The 20212-nt window shown below is 44.9% G+C and overlaps 1 protein-coding gene across 3 annotated transcripts in view; it reads right to left on the bottom strand.

Annotated features, from left to right (window-relative positions):
- WDR88 (WD repeat domain 88) overlaps nt 1–20212 on the bottom strand; it is a 31279-nt gene that overhangs the window by 3300 nt on the left and 7767 nt on the right. For 2 of the 3 annotated variants that reach the window (XM_019535845.1, XM_019535846.1), the window contains exons 6-10: nt 15630–15759; nt 13015–13199; nt 10912–10994; nt 3095–3163; nt 2639–2728 (exon numbers count right to left, since the gene is read on the bottom strand). In XM_019535845.1, the coding sequence (XP_019391390.1) occupies nt 2639–2728; nt 3095–3163; nt 10912–10994; nt 13015–13199; nt 15630–15759 (557 nt within the window). Of the gene's footprint in view, nt 1–2638; nt 2729–3094; nt 3164–4940; nt 5035–10911; nt 10995–13014; nt 13200–15629; nt 15760–20212 lie in introns of those variants that run through there. The other variant, XR_002101264.1, reaches the window with a different exon arrangement.

Raw genomic sequence — 20212 nt, 5'->3', positions numbered from 1 at the left:
GTTCCTTCACGAGGTCAGCATTGACGGAGGGTAGGGGATCCCCCTCACCCAGATTTCCCTGTCCCATAGCAGGCATGGGCATCCCGTGTGACTGATGGCTCCAATATAACAATGATTAGAACTACATTTTTATTTGAAATTAAAACTGAAAGCTGTTAAAATAGCTCTTTAGTCCCTCCTTTTGCTCTTTTAACTCCATTCCTCTGCTAAATCACCTGATCCTTTGGATTACAGAAGCTATGAAACAGAAATAAATAAGCAGACCACAAAAATTGCCCTTTCCCCAATACCTATCATATCATAAAACTACTGTTGGTGTTACGAATTACGCTCTTAAAGCCACGTGCAGTTCGCTCTAGGCTGGGACAGTGATCACGCAGAGCAAGTATCCAAAGTCAGATATAGAATCTTTATTTGCTGCAGCGAGGTGCCTCCGAGGAGGGACCCCGCCTACCAGATATAATACTATTTTATACTTTGTAGTAAGTCAGCATTAGTTCGTGATTAGCTTGTGCTCGTAAAAATACCCAATCACCTATTAACTAAATCACTGTTCTATCCAATCAAGTGGTACAGTGAGCGTGAACACCAAAGTTTAACTCTTGTGACTACATGCCCCATATATTTTTGCCAAGATGAATCTTATCTTACAAAAACAAGCCTTGTACCGCCTCTAAGGTTCCTCTGTTGATGAGACTCCTCTGTTGACTGGATTCAGCTAGTTTCATATCTTGTCAGTAACCCTTACACAGTACCCCCCTTCCCCCAGCCGTCTCATAAGGCTGTGTCTGGTTTAATGAAATGGAGGCGAAAGGACAAGGAAATAGCCTCACTGGCTAAGCCTTGCTTTAGCCCTACAAGATTCATATACAACATTGGTGAAATCCCAACCGCACTGAAATTAATGGGAGTGTTTACACGTTCATTAAAACACTTTAAGTACTGCACATTACATTTAGTACCTCCTATTATGAGGTACTAGAAAAAGGCACATTAGCCTATTTTAACACTCATTACCTAAAGAGAACATTTTTGTGACTCTTTCATGCACATTAAAATAGGCTAATGCAGATTAAAGCGCATTTGTAGAGTGGCCAATGGAAAGGAGGCTTCAGTCCTTTTCTTACTGGCTTCAGTCAGACTAGGTTTTCACGCAGCTGTATTCATGATTGTTGAATTAATTTCTAATGGATCGACATAGTACTATTTTGCAATTTATTATGCATAAAACTTCAAAAAAGAAAGATAACGAAGCAGGTGTTATCTTTTCCCCCCTCAAATGCCCATCTTCAGTTCCAGGAGGTTGGTGAGAGAAACCTCCGGGGCAGAACCGCGCTGCGTCCAAGGGTCGAAGGCGAGTTGTGTTCCCTGCTGCTGAGAGGGGGGATGGCAGACACTTTGACACGTGAGCTCCCGGTCCCAGCCCGGTTGTCACGGCTGGCCCGAACCCCCCGGGCCAGGCCTCCCGTGGTCCTGGGCCGTGCCCCGGGCGCCGCTGCTGCGCTTCGCTCGCCGCTCAGTGCGGCAAACCTTTGGGAAGGGCTCCTCGCGGGTCGGCGGTCCGCCGCCGGTGTTCAGGTGAGGTGGTTACCAGCAAAGCAGCCGGCTGCGCCTCCGCACGGGTCACCTCCTGGAACTGAAGATGGGCATTTGAGGTCCAAAAAATGTGTCCCTGAAAATCTCCGCGGACATTTCCTAGAAGTTTTGAATCCGTGGCACCCGGCCCCGCCACCAGGGTGAACCACCAAAAGTGTCCGCCCTCCTGGATCGAAGGGTCGGACGCCACATTCAAAAACGACCTCATACGGACTTCCAGGCCGCGCCGGGGGGCCCAGGTCACTCTAGTCTGGCACTGTGAAGAGACATGAGAGGTATACTGCTGTCACATTAGCAACAGATATATTTAAAGTTTAGAAAAATTGCTTTGGCTCATTTTGAGGACTTTAAATTCAACAGGAAACTCTGATAAAAAGTAATAGATAAAAAATTAAATTATGGATTAGTTTCCATATTATCTTTTCATTTAGTTTTATTTGCTTCATTAAAAAAGTGTATAGGAACCGGCAAATTTGACATCAGAAATAATTGGCAGGGGACCTGGTAACTGATTTATTTTGATGGAATTGAGGCTATTAATGTTAATCCTTTCTAAGTGTAATCTACTTTATAATTCACTTTACAAAATCTTAGAACACACACACACACACACACAAACCCAGGAGTTAGTATATGTTGATTTATATTCATTAACATTACTGCCTGAGGTCAGCAATACTGGTAAATAACCAGTTAGTCACTTCAAAGAGCATCAGGCACAGGAAGCCTTTTTTTTCATTTGAAAAGCACATCAGATGGTTTACCGTTGTTTCTAAAAATGCAGCAACACTGGCACACACAAATATTTGTCCAAATTCTATTTTTAAACAAAGACGAAGACTGGCAATATTATTTTGAAACTTTCCCATCCCATTTTTTGAAACTCCCGCAATCTCTTGCAAAGGCAAGAAACTCCCACATGATCTCTGCAAAGGCAAGAAAAAAATAAGGTAAAATCCGTGTTTGATCCCAGCATCTTGATAGCATCTCTCCAGCCTTCATATTTTGTTTCTGAACAAAAAGTGAAAGGAAAAAGCAAAACCTGAACTATTTGTGAGCCTCTTTTCCTATTTTCTATCACTGCAGGTATATGATCAGCGTTTTCAATGTTCCATAATCTCAAAGTAGAATCCTAAAACACAGAAACAACAGCTGTTTAAGGGGAAAAAGCTTTATAAAGTAAACAAAGAACAAGTAATTCTGTATGCATCTTACAAACATTTCTTGAATAAGAAAAACATGTTTTTAAGCCTGTCGTAATTTTGAAAACATAGTCTATAGCAATCAAAGAAACTGGGTTTTTGGGTCATGCCAAAAATACATACCCTCATGTAACATTTTAGTATTTTCTATAATTAAAGTAGTCATAGAACCAAAACAGAAAGATTATCTGGGCCAAATCTGTACTAAGCTATATTTTTCTCACATAAATGTTGAAACATACAGTGAAATCTGTTTTCCAATTAGTTTTCTAAACCACATGTAGATTAACTACTACCTTTGAGGAAGAGAGAATCCATTTCTTGTTGCTGCTAACTGCAACATCCATCACCCAGTCTCCATGACCCTGCAAGTAAAGCAAATTGCAACCATAACCCAAAGTAAGAGCTTCATTACTTTTATAGGTAAATAACTACTTCTGCCATAGATTCAGTCTAGCATACCGTGTGATGTACATTCTCTGTGCAAGCTCATTCATCCTCATAGCCAAGAGAACAGACACAGGCAGTCTCATCTTTTCTGCACACACTTGACACTGACTATTTCTCATCTGTGGTCTCTGAAGGAGTAGTGTCCCTGCTAGTGCTAAGAGATGCATTGTTGGCAACACACACACACACGTTCACTGTCTAGGAGACCAAGCTGCCAGTGATATCAGCATTTGAGCTGGGGCAAAGCGGGCCTAGGCTAGCAGTAGGCATGGGGCGGGGGTGGGGGGCGGGGAGAAGGCAGTCCCGGGCTCTGGGTGGCAGCATCAGGCAGCAGAAGAGCTGCCTGGGGCACAAGGGTGCAGAACCTGCAGAGCTGTGTTCTTAGGTGACAGCCAGGAGTCTGGCCCCCCGCCCAATCACCATCTCTACATGCATTTCAGTGCAGTTAATTACTCCACTGTAAAATAGTACTGTCCCCAACAGTACTACCTTATGGTGAAGTTAATTAGTTTGCTGTGCCCTAATGCCAGGGCATGTGTAGACGATGATGCAATGGTGATACTTTATGGTGGAGCTAATCACTCTACTCTTCAGTAAAGCACACGTGTACATGCACCTGAAGTGTAGGAGAACGTTCAAGGCAGCCACCAGCAGCTTCTAATTTCAGGTATAGGAAGTCAATTCAGAAGGCAGGTTGGGACAAAGAGCTGCGATGAGTGCGTCAGACAAGGTAGGAGGTTCACAGCTAATCACTAAGCACACATAGAGATTTATAGTAGCATCCTCAGGTATCTTATCATAAGAACAGAAATCTAAAATGAAGAAGTAACTCAAATTGTGAAGTTATTCAAACATGAAAAGAAATACCAACAAACCTCCTATTGTTCAAACCAATTTTTGTTGATATGTGGGAAGTGTTAATTTATAGTGTTTATAAAAAATGAAGGAATTAATACTCTTCTGACATGAACCAAGGCAAAGATACATTTCAAATGATGCACATAAGTTTGGCATTTAGAAAGAGCATTTAAAAAGTGCTTTTATTTTTAGTAAGTAGTGTAGAATTTGTTTATATAGACACATGGATACTAAACTGGAATTCTCCATAGCTGCAGAAACATTAGCATTTAAACAGATGTCTTCTAATTTTACAGGAAATTGAGTTACAGATGGTGACTGCTGAGAACTGGGAAATTACAAGTGGCTGTTATGTGAAAAACCTGTACTGCAAGAAAATGTGTAGTTTGATAATAATGTTTTTCAGAGTCTGAACTGAAAGCCATTAAAGAACCCCAAACTGGATAGTATGATTGCTCAAAAACTTTAATTTGAATAGCCATCATTCAGAAAAGCACTTAAGCATGTGCTTAATTAAGCTAATGGGGCCTTGACCAATTATTGGTAGTTCCTGAATAGAGAAATGTTCCTGAATAAGAAGTTACGTGATTTCCTGAAAAGGTAGCAAGCTATGTGTTTTCTTCAGGAAAAGCTACTTTTTGAGGTGTTTTGAAAAGACTAGCCTTTTCAGAAGTCTTCCAAATGGGATTGTTGGCACTCACAGAACTTGATAAGAGTAGGCTTGATTCTCCTTTCACTTAACAAGGCCTTTATAGCAATGTAAGTCAGGACTAAATAATTTAAAATCAACAGATTCACATTTGCATGGAATTAGTGTAAGAAAAAGAATCATACCAAAAGTTTCTCTTGAACCTAGCACAAAAGTCTACTCAAAGTAATGAAATGGAGATAACACACTATTCAATTTGGGTAAAGTTTGTAACTGAACCTAGAACAGTACAAGCAAAAAGTCAACCAGATTCTTTTGTGCAAAAAAGCCATAGACATTTTCAAAAGACAGTTTAGCATAACAATTGCAAATTTTAACTTCATCAATCCTCCTAATTCTCATCAAATCTCCCAGTCGGCGATCGTGGTCAGCATCACAACGCTTGCATTGGAGAAGTCAACCTGCGGCGCTGGAGTTGGTGTCATCAGGCAGGTTTTGGCTTCTTTGACCACAACCTGCACTTCCATGAAAGGAGCACCCTGGGACGGGATGGTCTTCATCTCTTTTCCAAAGGTAAGAGTCTGTTCTCTTATAGGTTGGCTGATCTCCTACGTAGGTTCATCATGGGATGGGGATGCAAACAACAGTGAGAACCTCGGATCAATAGACCACGAGCCATGCATTGGAACAGCCCACGTAAGTACTAAGGGGCCCAATGGGCATCAGGACAGGGGGGCAACAAGGACACCCATCAGGGGGGCTCAAATGTCTCTATACTAATGCTGGTAGGATGGGGAACAAGCAGAAGAAACTCACGCTTCTGCTTGCAAACAAAAACTTTGATCTAATTGGGCTAACTGAAACTTGGTGGGACCCTACCCACAATTGGGCAATAAACATTGAGGGCTATAGGCTGTATAGATGAGATAGAATAGGGAGAAATGGGGGAGGTGTGGCTCTTTACGTGAAGAAGCAATATACATCTTCCATAACCAAGATGGGATCAGAGGAGGGGCAAATTGAGGAATTGTGGGTCAGAATGCAAGGGTATCCAGGGGAAAGGGATTTGGCAGTGAGGTTCTACTACAAACCACTACATCAGGAGGAGGAGTTGGACATGGAATTCTCCTGACAGCTCTCAGGGGCTGTATGGTCAAGGGACATGGTTATCATGGGTGACCTAAGCTAGCCAAACATCTGCTGGGAGGATCAGTCAGCTAGTTCCAGCTGTTCACATAGGTTCTTAACCTGCATACAGGACCTTCACCTTCCCACTAGGGGAAATGCTTTACTTGACTTGGTCCTGGCTACAGGGGATGATTTGGTGGGGGATCTACTGATACAAGGTAACCTAGGGGACAATGACCATCACTTGATTGAATTCAGTATCTGGCATAGGGTGGGAAAGATAACCAGTAGGGTAAAAGTTCTAGACTTCAGAAAGGCTAACTTCAGTGTGCTCAGGAGTTTAGTTAGCAAAGCACTGAAGAACGGGAGAATTGGTGAGATGAGAGTCCAGGAAGAGTGGTCATTCCTAAAGGGAGCAGTCCTAAGGGTGCAGAAGAAGACAATCCCCTTGCATACAAACGGGAGCAAACGGGCCAAGAAACCCTCTTGGCCAAACAGGGAAACCCAGGAAAGCCTTGGGGCAAAAAAAGAGGAATAAAGGCTGTGGAAGCAGGGGGTAGCTATCAAGGCAGAGTATACCTACTTGGCCCACACCTGCAGGGAGGCAGTCAGAAAGGCCAGAGCGGAAATGGAACTTAGGCTGGCAACAAAAATTAAAGACAACAAAAAGTCCTTCAGGTATACAGGGAACAAAAAGAAGGCACAGGGTAGCACAGGCCCCCTACAAGACAAACAAGGGCAATTAGGGATGGATAGGAGGGACAAAGCTCAGCTCTTCAATGAGTTTATTGCCTCTGTATTCCTGAACTCGGATCAGGACAAATCTCCCAACTGAATTATAGACAGGCATAAAGAGGGAACCAGCCCACCAACTGTTAGCACCAACTTAGTAAAGACACACTTGGAGGTGCTGGATGTGTTTAAGTCAGCAGGCCCGGATGATCTTCATCCAAGGGTGCTGAAGGAATTGGCCGGTGGCATAGCAGAGCCATTGGAACAGCTGTTCAAGCACTCTTAGTGTTCAGGTCAGGTCCCAAAAAACTGGAAAGGGGCCAATGTGGTTCCTATTTTCAAGAAGGGGCAGAAGGAGGATCCAGGTAACTATAGACCATTTAGTCTCACCTCTATCCGTGAGGAAACCTTTGAAAAAATTATTAAGGATCACATTTGTGGGAGCCCAGAGGGGAAAGCAATTCTAAAGGGCAACCAGCATGGATTCATAGCATGTAGATTCTGCCTGACTAACCTTGTTTCTCTTTATGACCAGGTCACAAAATGCCTAGATGCAGGAATAGAGGTGGATGTCATCTACTTGGATTTTAAGAAGGTTTTCGATATGGTATCTCATTATATTCTTATAGATAAACTGAGTGACTGTGACACAGATGATTGCATGGTCAGGTGGGTGGTAAATTGGCTTAGGAGGTCACACCCAGAAAGTGGTGGTGGATGGGTCAGTAGCAACCTGGAAAGATGTTGGCAGTGGAGTCCCACAAGGCTCGGTCCTTGGACTGGTGCTATTCAATGTCTTCATCAGTGATTTGGATGAGGGCATGGAAAGCGCTCCAGATTCACAGATGATACCAAATTATGGGGTAAGGTTAACATACCAGAGAGTAGGGAATGAATCCAGGTGGATCTGGACAGGTTGGAAAAGTGGGCGGAACAGAATAGGATGCAGTTCAATAAGGACAAATGCAAGGTGCTGCACCTGGGGAGAAGGAATCACCAGCATGTTTTCACACTGGGGGAGGACCTTCTCAGCAGGACAGCAGTGGAAAGGGATCTTGGAGTCACTGTTGACTCCCAAGATGAACATGAGTCGTCAATGTGACAAAGTGATCAGCAAAGCCAACCATACTTTATCATGCATTAGCAGGTACATGACAAACAGGTCCAGGGAGGTGATACTTCCCCTTTATGTGGCATTGGTCAGGCTGCAGTTGGAGTACTGTGTCCAGTTTTGGGCGCTGCACTTCAAAAGGGTTGTGGACAACCTCAAGAGGGATGTGGGCAACCTCAAGAGGGTTCAGAGGTAGGTCACTCATATGGTTAGGGGCCTACAGGCAAAGCCCTGTGAGAAGAGATTGATGGCTCTGGATCTCTTCAGCCTCCGCAAAAGAAGGCTGAGAGGTGATCTTGTGGCTGTCTACAAATTCATCGGGGGATTAGGGGGGCAGCAGGGAATAGCAGATCCTCTGTTTACTAGGGCACCCCTTGGGGTAACTAGAAACAACAGCCACAAACTGACAAAGAGCAGATTTAGGTTAGACATCAGGAGGAACTTATTTACAGTAAGGGTTGCCAGAATCTGGAATGGGCTTCCAAGGGAGGTGTTGCTCTCCCCTACCTTGGGAGTCTTCAAGAGGAGGCTAGATATACACCTGGCTGGGGTCATCTGACCCCAGCGCTCTTTCCTGCCCAGGGCAGGAGGTCGGACTTGATGATCTGCTAAGGTCTGTTCCAACCCAAACATCTATGAACGTGTGAAAACTCTGAACATCTTGAAATTCATTAATTGTTTGGGTTCTTGGACATTTTCTGTTAGGAAGATAAACTGATGTTAGAATCAGAGACATCCTTGATACAATCTAGTTTAATTACAAAGAATATAGACTACATTTTGTTTGCTTGAACACTGTCAGAATCAAACAAGAGGCAGTTTCTTTGCTCATAACTCCAACCATCTTCGTACACAACATTCTGCACAAAATGATCCCCCACTTCTACTTTTTCTCCAGTCCCCACTGCTTTCTCTTGCTGTCTGCTCAGCTTTCTGTTTGCTCCTCTGCCTGTACTTTAGCTGCATGCAGTGCTTCTGCTGAGTGATACACACAACTCCATCAAACAATGCCCAGGACAACCTTCTCTGTTCATGTGTCCCAGTTTTATGCTTGCTTTAAATGTATCTATGTTCTGAAGGGTGGTCATTTCTATTACTTTAGTTGTCTTATTCCAGAGAGAGAGTATCTGCTTCTTAAAATGTATCTGGATTAAGAGGTAGCTATCATATACCAGCTTCAACCTCCACCAAAACAATGTTACTGCACAACTTTACAAAACTGTCTAAAATTACTGCTCTTGTGCACAAAGCCATAACAATTACATCTATAAATAAAATGGACACATTTTCAGAAACAAAGTTTTAAAATTCTAGAGTAAGCTGTGCTAGTATCACTGGAGTTAAAATTTTATTGCCAATATCATAATATACTAAATTCACTATGGCTGCTAGATTATACTGAAACTCTCTACAACCCATATGCACAAGTTACTAACATTAGATACCTGAAGAGCATTTCAAGTGATTGACTTTTTATTTTAAAAGTCATGGAGTTTATTCTTAAGCATCACAGCTGCCAGATCAAAATCATGATGTAATAATGATGATCAGTACTCTCAAGTTCTGTTCAACAATTTTTCACTTAAAAATAAGATTTTTTTTTTTATTTATACTCTGGTTTCAAAATGCAAGTTCTTTAAAGTCTCAATACCCAGTCTGTATGGACACCTGTACACATGACAGAGCTCTGCTCCAACACGTGCTAATTAGCACACATCGGAGCAGACTCATTTAATCAAATCTGCTGTGAGTCTGCTGGAGTGTGCTAATTAGCACACTCCAGCAGCCTACATGTCACATATATTCAGTATCCCCACATTTCAAAATGGTGGTGAGGATGCTTCAACTACAGTTTGTCAAACAAGCTTTAGTTAAAGCGCCCCCATCGCCATTTTGAAGTGTGGGACACTGAACACATGTAACACTGCGGGCCTCAGAGCCGCTCTAATTAAAGCACCCGCCCCCCTCCACTCCAGAGCACATGTATAGACACCCAGGATATTACCATAGAGCAGTACTAAAGAAATTCAATTCCATAAATAAATGCTTGAACTAATGTCTTTTCTACTTTAAAAGATGTAAAGCTAAAAAATTCAAATGAAACCATTAACTTGGTCTTTGCACTACAGTTCTACTGCTAGTATTCAGAGCAACTGATAGACTGAATCCTTCAGCCCTTTCATGGTAAAAGCCACTGTATTCTTCACAGTCTAAAGGTAATAAGTTTGTTTCTTCGGCAGTCCAATGTACAGCACATGGTAATAGACCAGTCCTAATGTCATCAAAGTTGGATAATGCCTGAGCATTCTACATTTATCTCATGGGCAGATGCTTTTATTCAGGATAAGAGGATTTGCGTCTGTTGTTAATTTGGAATAGCTACTTAAACTTGCACTCCATTTTGTTCCAGATTAACATATGTAGACAAGCCATTCCTCTTAAATAAGACAACCTACCCTGTTCATTTCTGATCATATGCAATCGGTACTCAGACTTTAATGGGCCTTTCATAGTTTCTAGGGTCGGAAGGGACCTGAGTAGATCATCTAGTCCGACCCACCGCCATGGCAGGAAATAATACTGGGGTCAAACAACCCTAGCAAGATGTTCATCCAACCGCCTCTTAAAACCCCCAGGGTAGGAGCCAGCACCACTTCTCTTGGAAGTTGGTTCCAGACCCTAGCCGCCCTGACCGTGAAGTATAGCTTTCTTGAAGGTTGTTTCAAATTCCTAAGTAGATAAATCCAAACACAAACTTAATGATGACATTTTCTGACTTTTGAGGGCTTTCCTTTGCAACTTTAGCATTATTTTAATGTATTGTTTTGTGTAGATAAGTACACATATTAATACACAAATTAGCCATACTCTTGCTTTCTTGATGGAAGAAATAATCTCTCAAGACATGCAGTTCCAGTCAACACTACTGAACTGGTGGAACAAAAGAGAAATCCAGCAATATGTTTATAATAGTTCTGACTAAGCAATAATTTTGCTCATCATTATAACTGAATATGTTATCCTATGAAATTAAAATTACACAAGTATATGGCATACTCCTATCTATAAGTATAAAGGGAGTAACCAAAAAGATACAGAGATATATACATTAGTTAATATCAAATATACACAAGTTCTGCACCTTCTTACTAAAACTAGCAATCAAATAAGAACTGAATCAATACCTGTAAAGTTAGCTTTTTATATCCTGTTCTTATATCCCATACAGCTATACTTTTGTCATATGCTCCAGACACCACAAGAGATGCTGAAAGACAAGATTAGAATACCATATTAATTTGCTTTCTCATACAGTCAAAAAATTTGACTCCTTCCAACAGTGAGTCAGACTACGTTAATAAAATTTAAATAATATACTGGTATTAGTCATGCTTTAACAAGATAGTGGAAGTCCTTTCTGTGGTTTTTAATCAGCACAGAAACCAGCATGAGATTAAATTTATCAAATATATAACTAAGCTTTGAGAAAAAAAGGATTTAAAAAAGGTGTTGACTTTGAAATTTGAGGAGGCATTGTAAAATAGCAAAAGTCATTTTTAGGATTGCTACACTCCTGCTACCAAAAAAAATCACATGCTTATTACTACAGGTTTTCTTGTAATGATAAGTTTAGTGCTTTCAACAGTTTATGTATATTCACGTACTAGGAGGTTTTCCAAACTTTTCCTGAGGCAAATCTATGTCTTTGACTGAAAAATAATAGAGTATATTTCTAATTTATGGAGCAGATAGTCAGATAAATGTATTATAGTAATCTAGTTCATTTTGAACTGTTGAACCATAATGAATTTCAAGGTAGAAGCAATAATTTTAAACACCAGTGGTCAGTCAGAGGCCTATCTGCAATTCAGCTACTGCCCATCTATCATGCTATCATGGTGCTATCATGTCGTATATTCTCAGTCTGATTTCTTTCCACAGATTCTGTACCTAACTCATTTAACTTAGAAGATTTGGTTCTGAGGTGAAACAGCCAAATACAGCTTAAGTACTTGCAGTAGTCAAGCAAAGCAAAGCGGTAAGAGGATATTTAACATAACAGTAACTTAAAGGTATTTCCTTCAACTCTGGAATAAAATATCACAGACTAAATGAACATTTCGTTCTTCAGCTTCAAAGTTTATTTCATTCAGGATACAATTACTACCTTGCAGACAAGATTATCTAAACTTGCAGCTCATAAGCCACACATTCCACAAGGTGTTAATATGCATCCCCCAGGCTCCTACCCAGTCACTGCTTCCCACCATCACTCCAGGTGCAGCAGCAGTTGAGGTCCCTGGGCTCCCCATCTGTCCTCCCTTCAGGTTCCATTTCCTGTCCTCACACCAGCGGGCAGGATGGGATCAGTGTTGCCAAATCCACTTATCATAAGTGGAATTGGGCTTGGTATTTGAAATGTCATTGCAATTTTTTGAGAGTTGTGGGTTGATAAGAACCCCCTCTCTTTGAAATGGGTTGGACTTGTTTGAGGCTTGTTTCAGTGCGGTGTTGTTTTTTTCTTGCAAGATTTGACAACACTGGGTGGGATAGGGCAGCAAGGTGCAGCTGAGGGCCACGGGGGAGCCCACAGCACTGTGCAGTAAGTAGCTGGGGAGCAGAGATGGGGTGGTCAGGGTACCTGTGTGGTGTGGTGCAGTGGAGGGAGTTTGAGAGCCATGCTGGTGCTGTGCAACATGCCACCCACATGGCATGTGACCACCTAGAAATTGGACAGCCCTCATCTAAGTTTTCTGAATATTAACCACTCAACACCTCATAGGTTTAGTGTGCCGCTACAACATCTTACAAAGTCCATGAAGGTTTTCCAAAATATCAAAGTTCTTTTGGGCCTGGAAGGTACTGTCAAAAGATGTGCCATGGTCTATCGCATTCATTATTCTTAACAATACTTAGTAGTTACTCTACATAGTGCTTTAAGTGCAATAACTTGTACTGGGATAATATCAGTAAGCACTCCATTTCTAAGGTAGTGCAGTATTTTGTTTCTACCAAATTCTTTTCATCATGATCTTTTTACAGTAAATCTTGATGATTATACCAATTAAGCAGTGTTTCAGATGTCTGATTAAAGCAGAACATAAGATCATCAATTTCAATTTACATAGATTATGTGGGTAGCCATTTAATCAGAATTAAAAACATTTAATTTTGAAAGTGACAACTGAATTAGTCATATTGTTGGCATGCAACCACTGTGACTCATCTGAAATTTCCTACTAGTACATATTTCAAGATGTTCTATTATGGTCTTTAACATAACTCACCATCTTTGCTAAAAAGACAGGAACTAACAGAACCTTGATGACCTTCTTTCAAGACAATAGGTCCATGATGACGAAAGTCCCCTGTTTTTATATCCCAGATTTTTAAGGTTCTGTCCCAAGATGCTGTGCATAAGTAACGGCCATCTAAGGTAAAGCAGCAGTCTGAGATGACATTGCTATGTCCCCTGAAATACATAAGAAAACCACTGCAATAGGGTATTGTGATTTTTAAAACTATTTTGATATTTTAAGGGCCTAATCCTGCAACTACTATCTAGTCTAAAAATCTAGAGGAACATTAAATAATATTAACTTTAAGCATTTAATTAGTGCTGTAAAAGTCACCGGGACTAATTACATGTCAAAGTCAAACACTTCCTCATGCACTGGACCATGGGCGACTCGTGCCTCCTGAGTCGGGGGGGGGGCACTTGCCCCCCAGTGGCCGGTCAATGACCACGGGGGTGTCGTCCCATCCCCCCGCAGCCAATCACGCCAACTAGGCTGGGGGTCCCCCTGCAGCCAATCACACCAAACGGAGGTAGAGGGGTCATGCCAACCCTGAAGTGCCAGCAGCGTGCCTGGAAGTGCCAGCAGTCCTCCTTGTACTCCCATTCCCTGGCTGGCACTCTTGGGGGGGCACCAGCACTTCTGCCTGCCCCTCCTGCCTGTCGCCTAAGTGGGGAATGCTGGCTGTCATGGGGTGCACCAGCACTCTCAGGCGGTGCACATGCACCCCCTACGCATCGCCACTGCACTGGACTGTAAGTGCTCAACATCTTGCAGGGTTGAATCCTAATGATTTTTGGTGAGAATTTGTTACCTGCTTCTTTTCACAGCAATATAGTAATAAATTCTCTAAATACTATAACATACTCCAGTTTCATTAGAAACAAAGGGATCCTACTGATGTGCAGGGAGCTGGCTCCAACGTGCTTGAGCAGACTCAATTAATCAAGTCTGCTGGAGCACAGAAATAAACATGCTCCAGCAGACTGTGGCATCATGTGTATCAGTGTCTCCATGCCAAAAAATGGCAGTGGGGCACTTTGAATTAAAGCTTTAGTTCAAAGTGCCCCGCCACCATTTTTCAGCACGGGGGACGCTGATACACGTGACACTCTTGTATACTTCCTCAAAAGCATCCTTTGATCATTTGGATAATCAGCATCTATCATCACATTTCATGAAACTACACAGAAATTTGAACCTATCGAAACTAAACACAGTTAAGGGAAAAGGTTAACATTAAATTCCAATTCTGGAACCAGTGAGACCCAAGAAAGAAATCTGGAAGTTCTAGAACCTGATAAGGCCTTAGTGACTCCCACAGTGTGCAATGGGGAAAGGGTTACAGGCATCTCTACAGGAAATTCATTGCAATTTATTAAGAGGCTTATTAAAATACTCCAGATTTGAGTTTCCTATTCTAAGTAAATTCCTAATCCTTCAAAGGGCTTTGTTATTGGTAATTTTTATCCAGAAGATTTATGATTAATGTTTTTATTATACAAAATGTAAATGGATGAATTCATTTAAAGCCATTGTTAATGTTTTTAATAGCAGATTTTATATCTTCATTTTCATATACTCATTTCTTACAAGAATTATAATATTCTATATTTAGATAATGATTTTCATATAATATTGATTTCAGTTAGAGTTGTGGGGGAATCAAAACCTTTCAGGTTTGGGTTCTATACATGTATTCCAATGAAATGAAGAAACATCCTCCAGAACAAGGTGAACTGCATACTAAGACAAAGAGCCAATGGTAGAAAAGCCCTGTAATAACTTTATGGTAAGGATGAGCAGGATGGATTTCAGGTGTTATGGTTTCATCTGAAAGAGTCCTTACAACACAAGCAATTTAACAATTTATTTGTTAAATGATGAAGGGCTAGTTTGAACCTGTTAAAAACTGATCTTTTGGTTGAAGGAGGTATATACATTTAAAACCTGACATTCAGACTTTGAAGTTTCATTTCTTACACACACTGCTATCCCATTGAAACTCTTCACCACTCCCTGTGATACTTAACTTCTTCTCATTTGTTAATTGTTAGCCTATAATATTTCTAATCATTAGGAAACACCAATAGCACACTTATACTACAAAATATTACTGTACAATAATGGCAATTTTGGCACTCTGGGCAAAGGTGCTTTTGATGCTGGATAACGGGGGCAGACATGCTGAGCACCAAGGACTAGAGGTGTTCATCCCTGCAGAATACTGCTGGCACCCCCCCTAAATCAGGATGTGAGGGGCTTTCTTACTTTCCCCACCCTACTTATGCTACCAGATGCTATCATTTGCCTTCTCCATTATCCACCTTTTTATTTCAGTACCTAGAAATTCTGACTATTCTCTTTAGAAATGCTTATAGCTCTACAGATGTACCTCATCTCTTATTCATGGCATGAAGTATACATAGAACATCATGCTCAACCTTTCTTTGTATATTGTTTGCATATTTTTCACTTTATGTATTGCCCTGTTTGGTTAAATAATTGGCCTTTCATTTTCTCTATTACAGACTGTATCACAAATCTCCCTGGTACTTTTAAAAGGTACACATGGCCCTTGGTTTAGTTATACTACTGTTTCTTACTCATCAATTGTGACTGTGGTGGATTGTGCCACAATATCCCAAAGCTTTATGGTCTTATCATATGAGACTGAAGCCACTCGCTGGTTATCAGGATCAAAGCAGCATCTTGTGACCGTGCTTCTGTGATGATCTACAACAAATAACACCAACAAAAGAATCTCAGAATTCTGCTTCTCTGAAAGCACTGTTTTGCAGGATTCTCAGATGTAGGTTTCAGAGTCCTACTTTGAGATGGGCCAAACTCCTAAAGGGCTAAACCCATAAAGGACTTATTTATTGCAGTGAATAGTGTTTTGGCCTCTACTTATACATAGTGGGTGTGTCTACATGCACTACGAATGTGCATTAGGCTTGCTACACAGTAAAACACTGCACAGCAAGACAGCCCTGGGAAGGCATATACATGTGCAGCCTCTTGGGAGCAAATTTGTTCCTTACGGGAATAGGCTGATCCTGGCCTCTTTCTGCCCTGCCCTGCTCTACCCCTGTGCAGGCTCTGGCCATAGCTGCCTTATGCCAGGGCACTCTTTAAAAGGGAGCCTTGCATGTTGCTCCCTAACCACATGCTTCTGTGGTCCAAAGTAGTCTGTAGCCTGCTGGCACAGCCCTCTACAACAATGTCTGCGAAGCCTGTGCCCAGCGTGCAATGGCTGCACCACAACCAGGCCCCCGCATCAACGACCAGTGCCATGGGCTTCTGTTTGCCATTGCAATGACTGCCACCTGGCCCGAATCAGCCTCAACCCTGTCTGCCCCCCACATGTTGTGAGGCCACATGCCCAGGCTCAGGCCTTGTCGGTGGCCTGCCCCCCCGGCTGTCACCTACCAGCCCCTTAGCTGCCCCATGGACCGTGGCAGGGATGCTGATGACACCCAAATGGACACCACCGCAGGTGCCATCTGTGAGCTCCTGGAGCTCCACCTCTGCCATTTATGGGCCTGCCCTGCCAGCCAGGACTGGTGGCTCTATGTTATCAAGTGCACATAGGACAATGAGCAGTGAGTGGACTCCTTTTGGATGACCTAGGCCACATTCCAGGAGCTACTCGACCAGCTCTGCCTGTACCTGGAGTGGCAGCCTACCACCATATGGCCTCCCCTCCCCATGGAAACCCAGGTGGCCATCACCCTCCTCAAGCTTGGCATGCCCACTAACCTGTGGTATGTTGGCCACCTGCAACTGCCGGGGAGGCCATCCTGGAGGTCTGTGGCACCCTCTAGGTTTGTGGCACCCTCCAGGACATGCTGGGCCACACCATACTCAGAGAATGACCCCCTGGAGGTGGCAGCATTCTGAGCCCTGGGTTTTCATAGTGCATGGGGGCCCTGGATGAGACATATCACTGTCATCTGCCCTCCCCAGAGGTATTACCCATTCTACAGCCAACAAGTTTTCTACTCAGTTGTGCTTCAGATTGTAGTAGACCACTGAGCTGCCTTCTCAAACGTCAACAGTGGCTGGTCTGGCAGTGCCCATTATGCCTGGGTCTTGGGGAACTCTGCCCTGCCAGCCCTGGTGGAAAGCAGGTGTTTTGCACCACGTGTTCTAGACCTGCAGCTGGGCAATGTGATTGTCCCACCCCTCCCCATCAGGGACCCAGCCTACCCGCTGCTGCCATGGCTCATGTGGGCCTACACTGGCCAGCTTGACCCATGCCAAGCACATTTCAACAAGTGCCTAGGCTGGAGCCATGCACTGGTGGAGTACGCCTTCAGCCACCTAAAGGGACACTTGGCGCAACCTCACTGCCAACCTTGAGGTCACTGAAGTCAACATCCCCCAAGACACAACCTGTGTGCTGCATAACATATGCAAGGCCCAGAGGGAGTTCTTCTGCGAGATCTGGGCAGAGGAGGCACAGCAGGTGGAGGACACCTGGCAACAGGAGTGCCAGCTATGGCAGCAGTGACAGCAACAGCCCCACCTTCCCCCAAGGCCCTACACAAGCCATACACCCAGCAGCAAGAGCCTAGGCATCGTGTGCAAGAGGTGCTGCTGGACCACCTCCTCTTGCAACCCCCTTTAGGGCACCTGGCTGACCAGCCATGGACCCCGGGCCCACACTGCACCCTGAACTCACACTAACTGCAGACACTTTCCAGCACCCTGGAAAGTCTTTATTTCCCCCCCACACACAAACACAGAATCCTTCCCTCCCTCCTCAACAACAAAACCCCACCACCAACCCCACTGCCCACCACCCATAAAGCACTCTCTTCCCCATGCACACTATGTACATTGTGCTGTGTGCCCTCCCAGGGGTGGGGACACCTACAGGACAGATGCCAGGGACAGGAGCCCAACACCGCAGTCTCTGGCCACGCCACAGCAGGTGCAGACACTGCGGTGAGGCTGGGGTTGAGGACAACCAATGTTTTCGCTGCACTGCTGTCTCCCTGTCCTCCATCATGGGGCCAAGGCCAGCAGGACCCATGTGTGGCACTGACCCTCCTGTGGGAAGTTCCCACTCAGGGGCCGCATGGTGACTGGACAAGTGGTGGGGGAAAGGCCCAGGCAGAGGGTGGTAGCCCAGGAAGGGGGGGACAGTTGCTGGGGGACCCTGGCCACTGCTGGTGGCACTGCACCTTGGCACAAGGCCACTAGTGGGTGGGGGTTGCTGCTGGGCTGTGGGTGGCTGCTACAGACAGATGGGACCAGGCCTGGGGGCTGGACAGCAGGTAGCACAAAGGTTGCCACTAGGACCAAGATGGTGTCCAGCACCCAGCAGTCCTCCTCTGTGCCCTCCACTGCTCAGGCCACCACAATGGCTCCTGTGCCTCCTGCATCTTCCCAAGGCCAGTATGCCTCTCCTCAAGGGCCAGGAGCCTATCCCAGAACACACAGTCCTTCCTGTCCCTCCCCCACATACTCACAATGTCCTGGATGTACAGGCCCACAAATCTGCCAGCTGTTCCTCTACCATAGTGATCAGCCAGTCGTGGCACAGGGCACTGAACTTCAGCAGCACCCCAGGCAAGCCCATGCTTCCTTATGTGCCCCATGCAACATACACCACCCCCTGGACAGGTGTCTCTGTCTACACTATGAGTGCCTGTGGCCAAGGAGGAGATCACCACTGCCATCAAGTTTTTCTGCATGTGACAGGACTCTGGCTGCCTACCTGGGAGGGTGCTGGTTGCTCCGTAAAGTCCTGCACTGCCTCCCACTTCCCTGCATGTTATGGGGGAGGCCTCTGGGGGACACGGGGAGGTTGGCCAAGCAGGGTGGGGAGGGGGAGGGCAGAGAAGGTAGTGGAGGGCCCTTCCCCCACACGGGGCCCCTGGCTCCAGGTGTGCAGCCCAGGGACAGGTGGCTGCAATGCCACGTTCCACCCCTTTCCACCCACCCCCTCCCAGCCCTCCTCCCTGTCGGGACTTACCAGATGGGCATGGCAGGCAGTCCCAGCGGTCTGAGTCTGTCCCTGCAAGTGGCAATGAGGTGTCCGAGGGGGCAGAGGCACAGCGCCTGGCTGTCTGGCCAGTGGCCCCCTTTGGGGAGGAGCTGGAGTTGGTTACAGCTGGTGCCATCCCCAGCCTGTCCACCTCACTAGGGATGCACACCCAGTGAGGTGGATAGGGTAGTCATTGGCCCAGTCTCCCAGAGCTGCTAGACAAAGCTTGGGGTGGGAAACACGCCGGGACCTATGCCTTGTGCATTGAGGGTACCTTCCCTACAGACTGGTCATCGCTCCTGGGCCCTGGAAGGGGCTCCAGCAGTCTGCCTGTGCTGGAATACAAAGTACAGCTACATCCAGGGTCCCTGTAAGCCAGCATAAAGAACATGGTCCAGTGGGCAGCCCCAGATTGGCAACTGGTCCATGACAAGACCCACTGGGCTCCACAGGTCCTGGATCTTTATGCAGTACTGCTGCACAGACCACTGGTGACCACACTCCTGCATGTGGCCTTCCAGGGTCTCAAATATATATATGAGTGTTCGAGAGGCTGCTCTAGGCAAACTGGCTCTGCACCATGGCGTCACACCAGTTTGATTAAGTCAGTAGTCTCTCTGTCCAGTTGGTGCCCCAGGATGATGTCTGCGGCACTGGTGAGGCCTTTGATGGACCTTGGGGACTAAGCCAGAGATTCTGGGTACTGTTGGGCCTCAGCACATGCCTGCAGCAGAGGGGCATAGTGCATGGGAGGCAGCCAGGTGGTGGGGCAGGCCCTGGGGGCCAGAGCCAGGTTGCTGCTGCAGCTAGCACAGGGCCACTCCTCCGGGACCCAATGCCCAAGGGCAAGCAGCAAGAAGCACAGGCCCCAGGGTCAGGCCAGGGGTTGAAAGACCAGACTGGGGCAGGCATAGAGCCATCCCTGCCATGGGACTGGCCCAACTTCGGCCCAAGTAGGAGGCTGGCTCCTGAGTGGTATGGCTGACCAGGAGCAAATTTGTTCCTGGATAGTGTCTACACATGAACTACTGCACACAGTACCTACCATGCAGTTAGTTTACTATCTGTATTTACAGGTAGCAAACTAACCACACAGTAGTCTAATTTACTGCACAGTAACTGCCTGAATGTGTAGATGGTGAGGCTTTACTATACAGTAAATTAGTCTACTGGGCAGTAAAGCGTCTTGTG

Source organism: Crocodylus porosus, unplaced genomic scaffold, assembly GCF_001723895.1.
Source record: "Crocodylus porosus isolate Cpor-Errol unplaced genomic scaffold, CroPor_comp1, whole genome shotgun sequence".
Taxonomy (NCBI): Eukaryota; Metazoa; Chordata; order Crocodylia; family Crocodylidae; genus Crocodylus; species Crocodylus porosus.
Note: the sequence above shows the minus strand (reverse complement) of the source record. Positions and strands in the feature narration are given on the sequence as shown.